This window comes from Ictidomys tridecemlineatus, chromosome 8, assembly GCF_052094955.1.
Source record: "Ictidomys tridecemlineatus isolate mIctTri1 chromosome 8, mIctTri1.hap1, whole genome shotgun sequence".
NCBI classification, from domain to species: domain Eukaryota; kingdom Metazoa; phylum Chordata; class Mammalia; order Rodentia; family Sciuridae; genus Ictidomys; species Ictidomys tridecemlineatus.
This window is the reverse complement of record NC_135484.1, coordinates 33823426-33843807: the sequence shown is the minus strand read 5'-3', so window position 1 is coordinate 33843807 and position 20382 is coordinate 33823426. Positions and strand designations below refer to the sequence as shown.

Genomic DNA, 20382 nt, shown 5'->3' with positions numbered 1-20382 from the left:
GGGTCCCACTGTCTTGCAGGACCAAAGATCCTCATTTCAACATTTCCATGCACAACCATATTACACAAGAGCATACCACTTTGCAGATGGCTCTAAATTTCAATAGTTTTTCGAACACTGACATTTACAGAAAGAGCCACAGCATATTCCTAATAAATATTAGAAATTAATTTCTAATTAACATTCATCTTAGCACTTCACCATCCTAATTTATTTTCTGACTACTGACCTATATTATGGAAAACTATAGCAAGTAGTTCTTTGTCGTCCAGCTAAACTTCTCTCTTTTATTTTTATTGATGTGCCTTTTTAACGTTCAAGCCATTATTTTCATGCTCTCTTGTTTGTGGAAAGGTCAGTAATTATTCTATTGGTGTTACTGTTGTGTCTTCAATTAATAAATGGTTAAATATAGTACAAGTGCTTGATAAAGTCAATGTTAATTTCAGAATTGAACTAAATTTATCTTGAAGTATCAGTGATGATATAGGTGTGATTGGTTTGCTCCAATTAAACTTCCTATTTCCTTTACAGCCAACATATCCATTGTAGATATAGATACTAACCAGGAGGAGAACATAGCAACTTCATCTTCTGGAAACAACTTTGGTCTTGATTTGAAAGCAGATGACAAAATATATTTTGGTGGCCTGCCAACCCTGAGAAACTTGAGGTAATTTAGCATATATTTAAAATGAAGGATTAACTTTTAATTAAATGGTCATTCTGCTCACTAGAGTTCTGAAGTTTAATTACAATAGGAATGCCATATAACCTTTAACAGCAGAAAAGGTCTAATTAAAAAAAAATCATGTTGGATGTTAGAACAACACCAGGATTTAGAAATCAAAGGATTAGTTTGACATCTTTGTTGAGGAGATGGATTAGAATCACTGCTTCCCTTATATGCACCTGCTGAAAAGAATTATGAAAGTAATTAAAGGTAGAAGCCAGAGTCAAATGTGGGTCTTGTAATTGCTGTTCTTCTTGCACATTCGCTGGAGGTAATGGCACTCTGACATTGCTTAGTGTTCTGGAAATTAGTCAGTGTTCCAGGATACTGTGAGTATAACCTATTTTATTGCTGAGCATTAGCATTATAATGGCATATTGGAGCTTTCCCATATGCCTAATACAAAACCGTATTAGTTTTTCCCGTGCCCATGCCAATATTTTCATCATTTTTCACATATGCTTTTTAGTGAACAGAATAGGGAAACATCTTTAGCTCATAGTTTAGGCAGTTCAAAATAATAACTAAAAAAATGTCAGAAATCTTCTGTACCATAATGTCAATGCCATGCTTATTATAAAACATAAGAAAAACAATAGAAAGTATTTGGTCCTTAATAAATGTGAAATGAATTTGATTAGAAGGGAACAAGTTGATTTGGATAAATCATTAGAGTTTACTACATACAGAGTATTTTGTTTAGTTTGATAGTTTTTAATGGGTATAAAAGTTTTATCTAGGTGTTCCTACTCCACAAAGAAAAATTACATTTGGAGAAATTTCATAATACTATAGTGGAAAAGTGTGGTGTCAGTTATCTTTTTATTTCCTAATCGAGCAGTGAAACTTTAGTCTCCTTTTTTACATCAGTAGCATGCAAATTGAAAGGTTTTTCTCCTGAATCAAAACTCGTAGACCAGGACATTATTAGTCTTTTAGCAGTCTGAGTTGATAAGCTTCTTGGTGCAAATGAACTAGTTATGCATTCATCTACATTATAAAGTACTTATTTGTTTAGGAATATATATTTAAAGCCTCAGGTTAGAAAAATCATTGCAAATCAAATGCATCTATATAGAGACACAGTTATACTTGGACATCCAGTTTGGAAACAAGTATTCAACATACATTAGTTGAGCATCTACTATGTGCCAGCCACCTTACTAAATACTAAGGATTCAACAGTTGTTCAAGTTTAAGACTTACTTTGTAAACTCATTAGCTATATTCTACTGAGTGCATTCAAAATAAGGCTATCTATATCTATCTTCATTTATTCTAGTGGTGATTTTAATTATCATAAAGTGATTTTTAGGAATGATCTACAACCATGGATATGTAATTTCATAGAGAAGAGATTTTATCTTAGTTGTTTTGGAGACTACATGTCCAGTGAACCTGTTCTGCTGAGATTTTTTTTTAATTTTCTCAGTATAGCATTTATAATTATAATATTATCGTAGTATGGTATATTATTTCAGAATAATCTTTAGATGTATATTTGTGATTGACAAAGGAACCAAGCATTCATAGTTACCTGTTTTTATGTATACAGACATATCTCATCATGATAAAGTGCAGACTATGTGGTTGACTTAAATTATTTTTAGATATTTTGTTAAGCTCAAGTTATTTGAGAGCAGTATTCATAAGCTTCTCATAAACACTATGTTTGTGCATTTTCACATTTATTATATTGATGGAATAAGTACTTTAAATTTATATTCCAAACTAAAAATGATTCAAGAGAAAAGTGTGGAAACTGGTCATCTTTGAATTCTAATTTCACTTCAGTCAAGGGCACATGTCTATTTTCTATTCTGTCAGGTTTATGAATTTCTTCTCTGTGAGATGAGTTTTTTTAAAAGAAGATTTATGGTTAAAGTTTATTGTTTTGCTAAATGAAAATGCAATTATAAGTAAATTGGTTTTTTTTTTCCTCTCTCTCTCTCCCCCCTTTGACTTAGTATGAAAGCAAGGTAAAATTTAAATTTATGCATGCCTCCTTCAAGTGCATGGGTTGGCTAAATATGGCTTCTTAGATAAAGCAGCAGTGCAGAAGCAGAGCCACACCTGCGCAGCTTTATTCATAGTACATTTCATGAGCAAATAATGCATTCTGAGAGAGTTCTCATGCTGCCCTTCGCTTACAAAGATGCTGCTGCTTCCCCACCATCAGTTGAGCTGCAATTTGAGATATTTCACCAGCGACGACAGATTTGCTCTGCTTACTTGTTCAACCAACTGTGCAGTGCTCCACTCCTGACCAGTTGCACATGCTCCAAGCACCACTGCTCAAGTGTATGGGCACAATCTAGTTCCAGGGGGACAGAGCAAAGAGGTCTCTTGATTCTCCAGACTCTGGCTTCCCTGGTGCCAGGCTGTCTGCTGAACAGTCTACCAGTGCTCCCAAATGCTTATCACTGCCTCCTTGCTTTTTGCAGGCCTGCAAATATGCAAATATCCACGGGGCCTTTGCACCTCTTAGCAAAGCTGCTTATATAGTTGCTGTGTTTATTTAGAATTAGCTATGGAGCCAAGTGAAAGGAATCTCTGGAAATACTGTTTAAAACAACTGTTTGAACTAACAGTGAAGAAGTTTTCTAATGGTCCCCCTACCTTCTCAGGTACATTAATTCTTACAGACAGGCATTAGCAGGAATTAGCAGCCTTTGTAGATGAGTCAACCCCAGAGATGTGCAGGGTTGGCACACTCTGGCTAGAGCTGATTTGTGGTATTTTAGCATTTAAGAGCATAACTATGCCAAATTTCTGGATAGGAGATAATGAAGTCTAACGGATCCAAGAAAATTTTAAAGCAAAGCCAGACTTAATATCAGAAAGTGGGAAAAAAATGAAACAGTTGTTTTATCATGATACTATTATGAGACTAGTCATGCTATCTGTTTGCTGAGATGACTAAAAGGCAAAGTCTGGCTTCCAGTTGAAATATATGTTAATAAAACTCTGGAATGGTACTGTGCAGCTTTGAAATTTGCCCTTGAGTGGTGACCCTCAGGAAACAGAGACCTATGACTACCTTTAGGAATCTGATCTCCATTTGTCCTTACTTACCCCTCATGATTTTCAGAACATTCAGCTTGCTAAGTCATTGTATTTGGAAATGGTACTTTATATTTCCATGAAACAATGAACTTGTAGGACAAATGTACTTTATTACAAAACTTCTGAGAAAACTGTGATAAATCTTTCTTCCCCTAAAGGAAAATTTGGAAGCAAATGAACACTGCAAATGAAATTCACTTATTCCCTCTGCTTTTTACAAGAAGAATCTTAGCTCAATACTTACCTTCCAGTTAGGCATGTTCTTCAGAACTACTAACTGAAAGAACAGGAGGAGGAGACCTTGAGAACCAAAGGAAATGATCAAAGGAAAAGTTCCAGAGCGAGAGAGGGCTGGGGGTGGGGGACTGAATAAATACCTGACGTGAAATAAATCACCTAATACACACTGCCAGGTTCTAATTTGCTTTCCCACCTGTTTTTCCTCATGCCATGTGTTTTTTATTAAGATGAAAAAGAAAAACTTGGCATCAGGGGACTGTAAGGAGAGAATTAAGCATTACCCTATCAAGCACAATATTGGTGTGGACTGGACACTTTTCAAGATATTAACACTACATAAGGAAAAATCGCATGTTTACCTCTATATACCTTCACTGTTCAGCACAATTGTCACTAGCCCTATTGGCTATTTAACTTTCAGTTAAAAACAAATAACAATCAATATGCAGGTTCTATTGGCACAAGCTACCTTGCAAGTCCCAGTAGCCACAGGTGGCTAGTAACACTTGACTTAGTGCAGAACAGAATGTGTTCATCATCACAGAAATTTCTGTTGGACAGCACTGTTTTAGGCTCAGGAGGGGTCATACTGCTAGTTTATGTTTATTGAGCACTTACATGTGCTGTGCTCTTTTTTTTGACCTATCCAAATTTCACAACATGATAAATGCAGGTACTACCATTATTATTATCATGTCCACTTCATATCTAAGTGCACTGAGTCCTGGAGAAGTCAGATCACTTATATTATGTCACATAGTTAACTCAGAGCAACATGCTGTTCTCAAAGGCAAAGGGTTCATTTTCCAATCTTCTGGCAGGTTGGCCTTGTTTGAAAGAGCACTAAGCAGAAAGTAAACATTCAAGTTTAGTGTGACTATAGAAGCCATTTCCCAACCTATAGGAAAAAAATAATGTATTTTTTTTTACACTTAGTTGCTTTGTTTCATTATTGCTCCAATATAGAATATAAACTTTGGGGTTGATTTGTAACTTAATTTTTAAATATCTGTTTTTTAGGCTACATAACCCAGAAGAATGTTTCTAGACTTTTCTTTACTTAAAAGCTTTTTTAAAAAATGTACATTATTCTTTAACTGCCTTCTCCAAAATCTCACTGAGAATTTTTTTTTCAAAATTAATGGTTCCAGCTATTTTCCCTAAATTTGAAGTAAATTTTAAAAAATGTTTTTGTATGTAGTTTAATTATTCATAATTTTCTTATCTTTAATGGAAAAAAGAAACACTTCATTATGCACATGAAGACAATAAATCAATTAATTTCTGTACTTTGTATGGAATACAATGAGAAATTATTTTAAAGAGAATAAGAACTACAACAAGACTTCTTCTGCAGAGTGGTCAACCAGCAGATATTGGAAAGCATGGTGTGTGCTAGGTACATGTGCGCATGAGCAGTTTGATAGACATGGATTGAGCTATGTGCCACTTTGCTCCATATGACCTCCTCCCATCGTCAGAGACTCTGCTGCCATCACACTCATGACTTTGCTTTTGTTTTCCATTTGACTGTTCAATAGGCCAGAAGTAAATGTGAAGAAATATTCTGGCTGCCTTAAAGATATTGAAATTTCAAGAACTCCATACAACATACTCAGTAGTCCTGATTACGTTGGCGTTACCAAAGGATGTTCGCTGGAGGTTAGTCTGTTTTTAAAGCCTCCCTAAACACATCCCTATCACTTTTTCATTTACTTAGTTTGGGTGTTCTTGTTAATATATTTCTACAGATCCTGGTCTTAGCTATACATAAATGGTAAAGCAAGATTGAAGCATGCTATAAAGTTCTGTGATGGTAATGGTGTTATGGAGATTGTGCTTCATTTTCCCAAATGAAGAAAATGTATCTTTAGTATTAATATATCTCTGGTTCTCCCTTCCATTCCAACACTACTTTTTCTCATTTTCTGTCATCTATTTTAGATTCGTTTTATCTATCTGCATTATATATAGCTCTATTAGCAACATTAATTTTTTTTGAGAATGTATTAGGAGTTTAAGCATTTTTAAAAAGAGTAGTAATTTGTACCATACCTATTAGGGTATAGCCCCTTGTCTTTGAAGTAACGAAGATGGGGACTTGCAACTTCCTACTTTGCAAAGACTTCTGTAACATAACAAAAAGTCTTTTGTTAGCCAAAATCTCCAGAATCTCTGATTTTTTATTTATTTTTTCTTGTAAGAGGCCCTGGATTCCACTTGACTATTCTGCAGACTCCCCAGTTAGAGTTGAGTGAGAAAGACTGAGGACACAGCTCTGCTCTCTTGAAACATAAACAAAAGCCAATTGTCAATAGAAAACATTAACAAGAATTTTATAGGCATTCAATGGTGATGAGCTTTTATAAATAAGAAAATGTTAACTATATCACACAAATTTTTAATTTCCCTGATACCATACAACTGTTCATTTTGACGGCTTCTTTGGATTAAAATAGTTTTAAAGCACTCCAGTAAAGTTCAAGGAAATGAAGAGAGGACAGGGAAAAAGAAAGAGTGAATCTGCCTTCAGAGCGATGAGGTTTAAAGACTGGAACAGAACTGTCAGGACTTCATTGTTCATAGCCTCAGGCTCCAATTTAGAATTGGCCATAGACACTCACCCTGAGCTTAGGAAGAAGGAAAATGGAAATACATCAAGAATTAAAACTTTAAGGATCCATACTTGCTTCTTAAAGAAAATGTTACAGAGCATTTTAATCTTCAAAGCCTAACTCTCATCCACATTCAAAAGATATATACATGAAGATGGAAAACTGTCCAGAAAATGAATAGTCTGTATGCATGGAAATGATGAGTCTGTAAAGGCGATTTGCAGTAACCAGAAATTATTTTACAAGGAAAATATGAGGAAGAAATTTGATTTGGATAAATATTGAAATGTCTGCACAGTAGTTTTATCTGAACTATCTAAAACTCTGTGATTTGAAAATTGGAATAGAAATTAGATTACACATTTTACCTGCTCTTGTGTCATTGAACTGGGCTTGAAACACTGTGGAGGGAAAAGACAGCCCACATGAAAGGATCCCTTGCTATTACTCCAGTGCAATTCAGAACTTCAAAAATGAATATTTTAAGTGCCATAAATGCCCAAAGACAAGCACCTGCTTAAATAAATGCAAGCACATTGATAGTAGTAAAAAGTCCCCCAGCAATTAAAAGTAATGGTGGTCTGTATTTACTGACAGAGAGACATTGCCCACAAACTTCAATGCAAAAGAGATCCCAAATGAATATGCTTGCCATGATTCAGTTTAAATGCAGGGGGGAGCAGAAAGAAAGGGGTAAAGGTTGTGAAAGGTAAAATGAATGAATGGATAAATTATAAAAAGGCTCTGTTTGGTGCTGGGGTTGTGGCTCAGTGACAGAGCATTTGCCTCGCACATGTAAGGCACTGGGTTCCAATCTCAGCACCACATAAATAAATAAATAAATAAATAAACAAAATAAAGATATTGAGAAAAAAATTTAAAAAAAAATATTTAAAAAAAAAGGATCCATTTCCACACAGCTTTGGCATTGTCCATTTTGCACTTGATTACTGTCTAAAACATAGGTTATTAATTTTATTTTATTGTGTTTATTTATTTATTTAGTTTTTGGTACCAAGGATTGAACACAGGAACACTTTTTTATTTTGAGGCAGGGTCTCACTAAGTTGCTTAGGACCTTGCTAAGTTGCTGAGGCTGGCTTTGAACCCTCCTGTCCCAGCATTCCAAGCCACTGGGATTATAGGCATGAGCCACCACACCCAGCTTAATTTTATAATCAGTAAGAACAATGGTATAATTTTCATTTTGAGAAAAAAAATAGTATTTTTAAAGTTTTGTTTTTAAGGCTCCAATTTTTAAAATTTTTTTCCAGAAAGTATTTACATATTTGATAACTAATGAACATTTTGCTTGTGGACTCATCAAGAAGAAGAATGAGACATAGACCATGCTCTACTCATCTTTCAAACAAAAAAATAATTGATAGAGTATACTCAAGGGATTGATTATAATATCTTCAAGGAAATTTTACAAGGTAGTCAGGTGTTTTGTTTGAAGGGATTTTGTTGTTTTGTTTTGTTTTGTTTTTTTCTTGAGACAAAAGTCTCACTATGTCGGCCAGGCTGATCTCAAATTCCTACGCTTGAGTAATTCTCCAACTTGGCCTCCCCCATAGCTAAAATTATAGGTTCAAGCTGCTGCATCTGACTAGCAAGGTAGACTTAAACTGAAAGAAAATGTTATCTGTCAATAGTGATCTCTGTTTTTAATCAGAAGTTCTAGACTGAAAGCCAAGGCCATCATTTTGATTTTTTTGTTTGTTTGTTTGTGTTTTGGTGGAAGGGTTAACCAGGAATTGAACTCAGAGGCACTTGACAACTGAGCCACATCCGTAGCCCTATTTTGTATTTTATTTAGAGACAGGGTCTCACTGAGTTGCTTAGTGCCTTGCTTTTGGTTGAGGCTGTCCTCCTGCCTCAACCTCCTGAGCTGTAGAGACTACAGGCGTGCACCACCATGCCCAGCTCATCATTTTAATCTTAACCCGAACTTCTCAAAATATTCAAAGTTCTAACTAGAAATAATATTTCTTCAACTGCATTTAAGTATTCCACATCACAATGGTTTTTATGCTTTCTAAACTACAGTACATTTAATAATCACATGGCCTGTGTGGAAAGAAGCATCTGCAATGAAGAAATTAAAATTCATTTCTAATGATTTCTTCTCCTCTTCTCCTTTTACCCAGAACGTTTACACAGTTAGCTTCCCCAAGCCTGGTTTTGTGGAACTTGTTCCTGTGTCGATTGATGTAGGCACAGACATCAATCTGTCCTTCAGCACCAAGAATGAGTCTGGGATCATTCTCTTGGGAAGCGGAGGAGTATCAGCACCACCTAGGAGAAAACGGAGGCAGACTGGACAGGTACTCTCACCCCTGTTAACAATGGATTTTCCCTTGTGCTTCAATTGCTTGTGTATCTTTATATTCACATCATTGATTTCAACTCTCATTTTGGCTAACCAGTATTAATCATTCCATTTATCCTATTGTCTTCCTATTTCCCCCACATCACCTTCTTGGGGCAATTGACTTTTCTATATTTTCATGTTGTCAATTTGAGGTGCTGAGTCACACCTATATTTGCACCAACCTTTCATATAGTACTTCGCATATTCATATGTAAGTGGGAAGCTTATAATCTATTCAAATTATATTAATCTTCTTTAAGGTTAACACTTTATCAGATCTGTAGAGATTCAGCTAAGGTTTGTTCAATTTAAATTTAAATTTCTTCTAGGATCAGCTTCCCAGTTGTACTAGCTGAGGCAATGCTGTCTCTTAGAGTTTGAACAATCCAGCTTCTCTGGACACAGAGAAGGACCTGGCATAGGAGAGGCAGATGGCACCCAATCAATAGAAGCATGAACCACTATAGCTCAGTCTCACTCAAGAATGTTAAAATAAAGCCTAAAGAGCATCTGCTTTGAGTATTTACATTCCCTAATCATTTGATTCTTTTAAAAACAATCCCTCAGCTACTCAGATTTAGGCATCAGAACTCTTACTTCTTTTGGTACTCCTCAATACCCTCCATTATAATTTTTCATTGTATTTTTTTCAGTTAACCTATTTTTTCTCAATAAAAGCGTTCATAGAAATTACCTAGCCCACCATTATCAGAAGAGTGAAATGCTTTACAAGTATGGCCTTGAATGTGCACATACCTTTGTGAACCAAATGTGATTTTTTTATTGTATGTGTTTTTTAAAATTAATTTTAGAACTTAATATTTAATCAATAATATATGTGATAAAGTCTTATCTTATTCTTTTTCTAAAAATAATATAGCCTGCACAAAATATTAGCAAATAGAATTTTTAAAAATATAGAAACCATGAGTAATTTGGGTTATCTCAGGAATGCAGGGATCATTTAATAATAGCAAATCTAAATACCCTATAATCATCCCAGTACATACAGAAAAAACATTGGGTGAAACATAACACCCATTTATAATTTTAAAATAAAATGAGAAGAGGAAGAAATTTCCTTAGCCATCTGTAAAAATTTATAGCAAGTATTCTTAATAGAAAAATAATACAAACATTTGTTATAAATTTAAACACAAGAATAGTTATTATTATTGAACTGAAAAAAGTATAAGTAAACATACTATAAGAATAAGTATAAAATTTAAGAATAAATATAACAAGTTAGACCTAGATGAAGAAAATTATAAAAGTGTATTGAAAGGCATTAAAGTAGTCCTTAATAAATGAGTGTATTCAACATGTTAATGGAAAGACTCAATATTAAAAATATGTCAATTCTCCCAAAAGTGATTCAATTTCAGTATCTTTTTTTTTTTACAGATGATTAATTTATTCTGAGATAATACATAAATTCTGGAAATAGAGGAAAATCGTCTACATTAACATCTCTGAGAAAGCATGTACCTTGATATAGAAAAAGATTTCAGAGCTAAATAAACATAAAAAAATTAAGGATGAAAAACACCTACATTCAAAACTAAAATCTTAATGAGTAAATTGAACTAAAAATAATAACAAAATAAATACCTAAAAACTTCACAGATGTTCTAGGAGAAGGCTTGAGAGAGTTCTTGGTGCTGCCGGTGATATGGAATGGTAGAGAACAACAGGACAGTTAGTGTAAACGGAAGTATCTTTTTCATAATAGAAAGGAGACCTGGGTAAAGAGGAAAAGAGGGAAAAGGGGAGGTACTGGAATTGAAATTGACCAAGTTATACTGTTATATTGTTTGCATATACAAGTCCCACTATTGTGTATGATTATAAAGTACCAATAAAAATTTCCATCAAAGACCAAAACCTCCCAAACTCCTGAAATTGAAGAATAAGATGGTAAGCTTAGACTATCAGATATCAGCATATTATGAGAGTTTGGGATTGTAGTGCTGTGATATTCATTCATGGAAAATTCTGTCTGGTGAAACAGAAAGGAAAACCCTGTCTATCCTAAACATAGATGGACATGACATTTGACACTCCAGTGGCATTTCGAGTCATTAAGAAAACAGTGAATCCATTCAGTGAATGATATTAGGACAATTGGTGATCTATATGAATAGAATGAAGCTGAATTTCTTCTTAATATCAAACCAAAAAGATAAATTCCAAGTGAATTAAAGTCTTAAATATAGAAAGAAAATAACATGTTTGGAGGAAAATATGGAAGGATAACTTTCAATCTTGAGGAAGAGAAGGGTTTTTTGAACAAAATAGAAGCCAAAAAAAATCATTAATATTAGAACTCTCTCTCTCTACACACACACACACACACACACACACACACACCCCACAAGCCCCAGCCTGGAAAGTTACTGAATATATAACCTTCAAAAATCTGGTAAATGAGGACTGGGGTTGTGGCTCAGTGATAGAGCACTTTCCTAGCACAGGTGAGGCTCTGGATTTGATCCCAGCACCACATAATTCATTCATTCATTCATTAAAGGTCAATTTTTTTAAAAAAATCTGATAACCAGCATATAAAAGTAACTCTTACAAACCAAAAAGAAAAACACAGGCAATAATGAAGATTTGACTAGACATTTCAGAGAAGAGAAAACATGATTAATCCAAAAATATTTTTAAAATATTCAACCTCAGTGTAATGTGAGAAGTGCAACTTCAGGCCACACTAGATTTTTAGACCACTTAAAATGAGAAAACACTGGGAAATATCATTGTACCAAGTATTGGGTTAGGGTTAGGGTTAGGGTTAGGGTTAGGTCAAAGTCAAAGGAAACTCTCAATCACAGCTGGAAGAAAAGAGGGAGTGGCTAAAGTCTCTTTGGAAAGTGATTTGGCACAATCTTATAGAGTTGAACTTTCTACTCCCATGTGTATGCCCAGACTCTTCACAGCTGCCTAATAAGACATGTACAAGAATGTTCATAGAAACATTTCTAACCATAGCAGAAAAAGTAGAAACCACCTCATCCTTATCAGCCCGAGAACAAATAAGCAAACTGGCATTTTTGCATAATGGGATACTAAGAGTAGACACAAGGAATAAATTGTAATTAAACAAGACAACATGGATGGATAGAAACCATATGGAAATGAAAAATGACACTATTTATAGATTTTTAATACAAGAAGCAGTAAATAACTCCATTTACAGGTATGTATATGTGCATTTTTAAAATAACTTTTTAAAAACATGGAAATAATGAAGGTATAATCCACATTAGTGGTTGCCTCTGACATGTAGTTACCTCTGGAAGGAGGTAGATGGGATGGAGAAGCTCATAGGAGATATAACAATAGTTTCTTAAATTAAGTGATGGATTCAGAGGCAGATTTTACTGCACAGTATGAACACAACTTCATCATTTGTATGTATATCCCACTATGAGGAATGTGTCAAATAGTCATAATAAAATATTTTTTGGAGAGTATAGGGAGAAAAGCATTATTTCATTTTTCACTGCACAAAATAATCACTGAATAAACATAAAACATGAGAGCTCCTTTAAATCCTTTATCCTTTAATCCTGAAAAATAAAATTATTTTCTCACTGTTACAAATGATAAGCTAGTTATAATAGGGAGACCAGACCTAACATTCCAAAATACATTTCTACACACTATATTTGTTTCCTTGCTCATTGCAGAATAATGAAGTACTACCTACTTACTGGCTTCAAATTTCCCTTCATCAGGACTAATTAAGTGGACCTGAGTCACCAGCTTTCAGGATATTTCTTTAAGTAGATTATGTTCCTATTAAAACAATTAAAATAAGAAAACATGAAGTACTATAGCACAAAATAAATTAGAAATAAAATTTAATGTTCCAGAATTTTAATGATAATGAATATCTAATATCTAATTTTTAAAAATTGCATAGTGATTGTTATCTAAAGAAGGAAAGGGGGTTAAATAGTACGGGTCTGTTGTAGAATCAATGCTGATTAAATTGACATGTTTTAGCTTTCAAAGATAACAGTTTTGATATGCAGAGGGTTGTTTGTGATTGTGTTCTGCTAAATGGGTTTGTGATGTCAAACAGCTGAGAAATGCTCAAGTAAGTAGTTTGTGGATGCCCCTTTGGGGAATGGTGAGTACTAATCTAGATCCTCAGATCATTTTGTGCTGGACGTGGACCTGCGTAGATGGTTCAGTACAGTATTGAAGACATGAGGATTTTGATAGAAACCATCTCCACTGCCATAGATTACTCATGAGGACCCTGTGATCATGTGCAGTGGGTGCCCAGTGGTCCACAAGAAAGGAAATGTATTTGGCATCTGCTTTGGGGATGAGGACTGCATTCAAGCTCCCTGGGGTTCACAATCAGATATCAAAACCATACTGGTTGCTATGGTAACCATAGCAAGAAGAGGCAGACGTGTTTGTGGATGAAAAAAATTGTCTCCTTCTTTCTAAATGTGGGAGACAAGTTACATGTTTGTGATAGAAATCTATCACACCAGAACGAGAGCAAACTGAAGTCTAAACATTCAAAATACCATGAGGTTGAGAGTCAGACCTCATTTCCAGAGGCCAGCCTTGCGCCTGTGAATACAAGAGAGACAGATTTTGTGGACACCCTTTGTGTTCTTTTGTGAGTTAGAGGACCAATTCAAACACAGCTGTTAGATTCAGCATTACAAACCTGCTTGGCAGAGAACTGCTATATTACTATCTGCACTTTCCACATCATCTAACAAGCAAAAATGGTAAATGGTTAAAAAAGACATTGCCAAATACTCTACTAACTCTGTTTAAGAATATATTGAGTTGTCTTCAGTAAGATCTCAGGCCAGATGAAATTGTGGTTCTGTCAGAACATCTTACAGCTAAGCCATAGATGAGTCTCCTTTTCATCTTCAATAACCATTTCTCATTGCAGGCCTATTATGCCATATTCCTCAACAAGGGGCGTCTGGAAGTGCATCTCTCCATGGGGACACGAACAATGAGGAAAATTGTTGTCAGACCAGAGCCAAGTCTGTTTCATGATGGGAGAGAACATTCTGTTCATGTGGAGAGAACTAGAGGGTAACTATAGCACTAGAATACTTACTGTGTCAACTTCCTTTCCAGCCTTGGTCTCTGCCTGAACTTCAGTGTGTATAGAAATACTATCCATCATAAAATGAAAAAGTACCTTAATTTCCTTTTCTTACACTTTGTATTTCAGGAACCTCATTTAACCAGGCCCTTAAGAATTCTGTTCTTAACAGCTTTATCCTCTACAGGTCTCTGTTCCACCTCTGGAATAACCAAATGAATCTTCTGAATCTAGAGATAAGAAAAATCCCTCCTTCTTCATCTCTCAATACTCTCTTCTCAAAAAAGGCATGCACATAGTAAAGCTCACGTAAAAGCTCAGCCAGAGCCAGCAACCGTTGGCAGCTCTGATTTCATTCAGGTTCCAAAGCAGTTATGGCAGCTGCTTAGAAACCTGTCACAGATATGGTAGCGTGGCGACAGCAGCTGCATGACCTACTGAGCCTCTTGTGTGCGTGTTTCATCCCTGTCTCCTCCCCAGGGGGTGCAGAGTTCCTGCAGTACCTTCATGAGGGATCAGAGTCAAGGTAGAGAAGGGGAATGGCCACTACCCCACAATCCTTCCAAGGAGACCTCCACTCCACAGATCCACAATAGCACCTGCTCCCCTTGCTCTGATCTAGGGAATTGGCTTTAACAGTACAAACTAATTTCCTGTTTCTTCCGTTGTTACCATACTTAATAATTTCTTTATTGGAAATTCATCAGTATTTTTCATGAAAATATTGTACAACTCAGAAAGTTAATTAGTTTTGAAGGACAGTTAGAGAAAAAGAAAACAGAAACCCAGAGACTGCAGGGGCCTCAGCCCTCCAAACAAGCAATCCATTTATTAGACTGAAGCATAGAAAAGAGCTAGAAATCAAATATAATGAAACCTCAAAACACAGAGAATACTTTTAAATGAAACACAAGTATGAATGTGTAGCAATAGTTCAAACAAGCAGTTGCTATTCTGTAGCTAAAGATCTATATTTTCTAATTATCCTCTTGTATAGATAACAGTTTAGATGAATAATAAGGATTTCTTATCATCTAAGTAAATAATAAAGCTTTCCTCAGCTCGCTTTGTTATTATTACATAGAGCATTAGGTTGTAGGCTGAATTGATGCTAAGCATTCCTGCAGCGTCTACTAACCAAGATGTTTAGAAACCATGATTAAGACAAATGAGCGATCAATAGTTGGACAAAATCAGAACTTTTACCAATTTAACAGCCAGATATTGTAGTTGTGGTTTCCAAAAAGAACAGCAGACTGGATTTTTGCGTTCAAACCTGAAGGAACACTTTAGATTATGATTTTACATTTCTTCTTGACTAGATTTTATGCCCTTTGCCAAAAATGAATACTTCTTACCGTGGGAAGAACTTTTTTTAAGAGTCTGTGAACTTGAAAGTATTTCAATTAAGAAATGCAAATTTGAGAAATATAGTTGATCCCAGATCACCCAAAATGTATTATTTTCTAGAGAAAGAATTTTGAAATCCCCAAATGCATTATGAGGTTGTACTAAGGTGTCCTTTTAACAGGTGTCTCTTCAAGAAGGGCATTTTATTACGCCAGCTTCACAGCTGTTGACTATCAATCCAGCCTTCATTTGATTAAGCTCAGTGGATAGTACATCCCTGAAAACTGGTCATTCTGCTAATTGGCCATATAAACAAACGGTCTTGCCATTCACTGTTAATTACAGGATAATGTTGAACATATTAGTGTGTAGTCAGTGAACTCTGTGCCAAAACAAGAACACATTTGCTTCCATAATGTCTTTTTCAGTGTTCTAAGGTCGAAACAGCATTACCCTCCACTTTATAAGAAGGTACTCCATAAAACTGATTAACCAGAGATCACTAATGTCCACCTGAACTTCACTCTGAAACATTTTAATGCTTCATATACCAATTCTATGATATTATTTGTCAAATATTACACAGACATTGCTTGTTAATTATTCTAAATGTACATGAGAAGTGTATTAATATTATTTCATCATGGATGAGAAAGAAGTAACTGAATTGCACAAAATCACATATCAGAAACACAGAGACAGGTTTTTAACCCAGACATATTTGTCTTAAATACTTCTATCCATGCTTGACAAACTATTTATTCTTATCCTTACTTGTGACCTTAAAGGTTTCTTTTACTTCAAGTTGATTATAATATACTTTAGGAATATTGCTTTCTCTCAACACTTTTCAGACCATAAATGTCAGTCACCATTTAGGTTTTCCTAAAACCCTGGATAAGATAGTGTTTTTAATAGCACCTCATAAAATCATTGGGTTTTGACCAAATTATAGGACAAACTTCCCAAGATCAAACTTCTGTCTCCCCCTCTGCCTCTTTTCACTCCTCTTTCCTCATTTGTTCTTCTTTTCTACCCCTTCCTCTGGAAAAAAAAATCTCATTTCAATCACTTTGTTATCTAATTTCTTGGTACTCCGGTGACCTCTGTTTTTTCTGAGTGCTCTAGCCTCTGACACTTCTCCCAGCATCTACCTCAGCAGTTCTAACTGGATGAGGGCCTGAAATGGCTGCATAGGCAACTAAGATAAGCAACTGAATTGGGTTTCTCCTCTACGAAAATATTCTACATGTAGGTACCAAATGAGGCTAAAGACCATGAAGTTGGGTTTGATATTTCAGGCATAATTGGGGTTTCCAGAATGAGAGCATGATTTGGACACTACCACCCAAATATTTTCTTCCTTATCATTGAGATTCAATTTTGTTCATGTAAATTACAATGTCAAGATATTTAATATGCTATTCAATTGGTGGTGGCTTGAAGAAACAAAAGTCTTGGACCAATATTTCGAACAAAAAAGGAAAAGAATGTAAGTAATAAAATATTTAATTATGAGGGGCTGGGGCTGTAGCTCAGGGCAGAATGCCTGCCTCGCATGTGTGAGGCACAGGTTTGATCCTTAGCACCACATAAAAATAAATACATAAAAATATTGTGTCCATCTACAACTATATATATATATATATATATATATATATATATATATAAACATTAATTATGAAACCCTAAGATTCAACCACTAAAATTGTAAAAGAAAATAATGACAATAGAGCTGACCTGTCATAACATTAATAGGTAATGCAGCATTTATTATGGTGTTTTGCACAAAGAAGAAGAACCTCAGTAAAAAGTTGTTACATGAATTAAAAAAAAAAATAGAAAACACACCAGATTCATAATGGCCACGTTGGTAAAGTCCTTCTGTACATAAGTACTACATAAATCATTTAGATTTGATGCACTTAATGTGTAAAATATGAGCTGAATCCAGCTATTGTCTTCTAGCAATGCCCTTATTAAGTAAAACAGCCTCGGGGGAAACCCTTAATTAATGTTTTCCAGTGTTTGAAGTAGGTATTTTTATCTCCATTTTATAAATGAATGAAATGAAATTGAGCATGATTAAATAACTTGCCCAAGGTCACAGCACTAGTAGGCTTCCACACTAGCACTTAATTCCAGTCTGTTCCTTCTGAAAGCCCTCATTCATTCCACATCACTACCCCAGGATCTAGTAGCAAAGGACTTATATCATGGTCCTTGGGGCAGAAGCCAACTATAGAATCTACACCAGAAAAAGGAGGGCTCCTGGCTCCTTAAAACTCTAATCAAGAGCAGAGATTTGCTCTCTTTAAGAGTGGCTTACACACTCATTAAAGCCCCTAGAAGCACCACTTCATCTGTAAGCAAGAGATTGCTTTTAATTGAAGGGAGAAACATGGGGTGGCGGGAGTGGGGGTAGGGGTGTCTCAGTGAGTCACACATATCGAGAAGTGAGAGGCTTCTTAAGTCTCCTAAACCTCCAATGCTCTTAGCAATGAAGTTGCACCTCCTGATATTTGCCTACATATTCTTCCACAATCTCGTTTCTTAAAAACATAATTTTTCCTTTGAAACTAAATCTGACCAATTCCCTGTACATCCCCTTGAAAAGTGATATCTTGAGCCATAGCAAAATCCATCTTTTGTTCTTTTCTCTTTTGAATTGTATCAAAGTGGATCCATAATCAGTAACAATTTGTTGCCCTACTATGTTGTTTCCAGTTCCACATGTGTATGTGTTTTTGTTTTGTTTTTAACTTATAAAATCAAGTAAGATAGCCCTTTAGGACTGCATTGTCCACCAGAGTACTTTGGTTTTATTTTCAAATAGGAAGTCAGTTTTCAGTGATTCATTTATGATCTTGGGGCTGGTGACTAATATTGATGACATTTATCACTAATGGCACCCAGATGACTGTTGGAACCAAGCTCAAAACCTACTTCAACAACAAAAGAGAAAATGCATTTGGTCATTGCAACTTTGTCTCCTGATTCTTTGCCCCAGGATCCAAGGATTATTGTAAATCAGTAGCATGAGGTTTTCAATTAGTCGTGTGTAAGTTATCTCTCATAAGCAAATTAGGGAAAGTAATGAAACAGCCACTAAGGAAAATTGTTGCAAGGAACAATGAGCTTGGTGTTCTTGCCTGCCTCTTCTATTCAAAAGCCAGCAGCTACAATTGTTATAAAACAATGTACTGTACAGTGTTTGCTGTTGATTCCTGCAGTCCAAGCTCTCAGGAGTACAGTTTGTCCCCTAGCAAGAAGATAATAGCCAGCACAAACCAAAAAATAAAGAGTCAAACAAAATGTGACCTCATGCTGTGCCTAACCAACTGATCCTTACAGGATTAGACATCACTGCTCAGCACAAGAGCCCCTGCGCACACAGGCTCATGTTTTGGGCTGCAGACTACAGCTGTCCCCTCTACCAGAGGCTCATTTTGCTTCTGCACATTGCCTGATTTCAGTAAGCTTTCAGGGACAGTTAAGAGAGATAAGGGACAAAATGCTGGGGAAAGAATAACAGTGGTTAATGTGGAGTTCCAAATCAGCCAATTGGGGATCACCTAAACGCTATAGAAATGATGGGTGGGGGACGGCAGGAAGGAGATTTCCAACTGTATTGAATAATATGTGATTCATGTTTGTTTATTTTAAAAATCTTAGCATCTTCACTGTTCAAGTCGATGAAGATAAAAGACACATGCAAAATCTCACAGTAGAACAGGCTATTGAAGTCAAAAAGCTTTTCATTGGGGGTGCTCCACCTGAATTCCAACCTCCTCCACTCAGAAACATTCCTCCTTTTGAAGGCTGTGTGTGGAATCTTGTTATTAACTCTGTGTAAGTAATACTCCTTTCTACTTTTTTTTTTTTTCAATTTGAGGATCACTAACATTATAGGAAATTTAGAATTGGAAGACTGAACTGGGGGTCCTAAAAGGGAGGGCATGGCGGTCTGATTCATTATGGAGGAATGAAAACTAAGAAAAAAAATATTTTGTTCCATTCAATTAGCCCCATGGACTTTGCCCAGCCTGTATCCTTCAAAAATGCAGACATTGGTCGTTGTACCCATCAGAAACCCCTGGAAGATGAAGATGGAGGAGTTCCAGCTGAAATCATTATCCAGCCTGAGCCAGTTCCCACCCCAGCCTTCCTTACTCCCAGCCCAGCTGTGGCACATGTGAGTGTTTATATCTCCATTCACTTGGTGTTTTGAGTCGTTTTTCAGAAGGGGAATTGTTCAGGGAATCAGATATACTCTATTGCTGGGATTGGAAATGAAAATCTACTCCTCTCACCTCTACCTTGAGTTATTTTTATTTATGTGTTTCCCTAAATTTTTGTTTATAAAATAGTACAGTTTCAGTTGGAAAGTTGGAAATCAGAAATATCCAAAATTAGCAATAGAAGCTACCTAGAATACCAACACAGAAAGGGAATCATATCACTTTTCAATCATATCACTTTTTTTTTTTTTTTTTTTTTGGTACTGGGGGTTGAACTCAAGGGCACTCAACCACCGAGCCACATCCCCAATCCTATTTTGTATTTTATTTAGAGACAGTGTCTCACTGAGTTTATTAGTGCCTTGCTTTAGCTGAGGCTGGCTTTGAACCCGTGATTCTCCTGCCTCAGCCTCCTGAGTCACTGGGATTATAGGTGGGCACCACCACGCCCCACTACAATCATCAATTTTATTTTTCATTTCACACATAGATCTCATACCAGTGCCCATAAAATTTGGTAATCTGATTTTAAAAATTCATAATACACAATTAAAACTGGTTTTAAACATGTAAATGTATGAGTCTACTATGATTTTTTATTATGGTACACACACATATACATATACACAAAATGTGTCACAGTGCAGGAGATAGTAGTCAGACAG

General features: G+C 35.6%; 1 protein-coding gene across 1 annotated transcript in view; it reads left to right on the top strand.

Annotated features, from left to right (window-relative positions):
- Window positions 1–20382, top strand: part of Lama2 (laminin subunit alpha 2) — a 572217-nt gene that overhangs the window by 532098 nt on the left and 19737 nt on the right. Inside the window, exons 51-56 of the mRNA XM_078019194.1 lie at window positions 535–673; window positions 5581–5701; window positions 8805–8981; window positions 13965–14113; window positions 19152–19328; window positions 19503–19671. Of these exons, the coding sequence (XP_077875320.1) occupies window positions 535–673; window positions 5581–5701; window positions 8805–8981; window positions 13965–14113; window positions 19152–19328; window positions 19503–19671 (932 nt within the window). The remainder of the gene's footprint in view (window positions 1–534; window positions 674–5580; window positions 5702–8804; window positions 8982–13964; window positions 14114–19151; window positions 19329–19502; window positions 19672–20382) is intronic.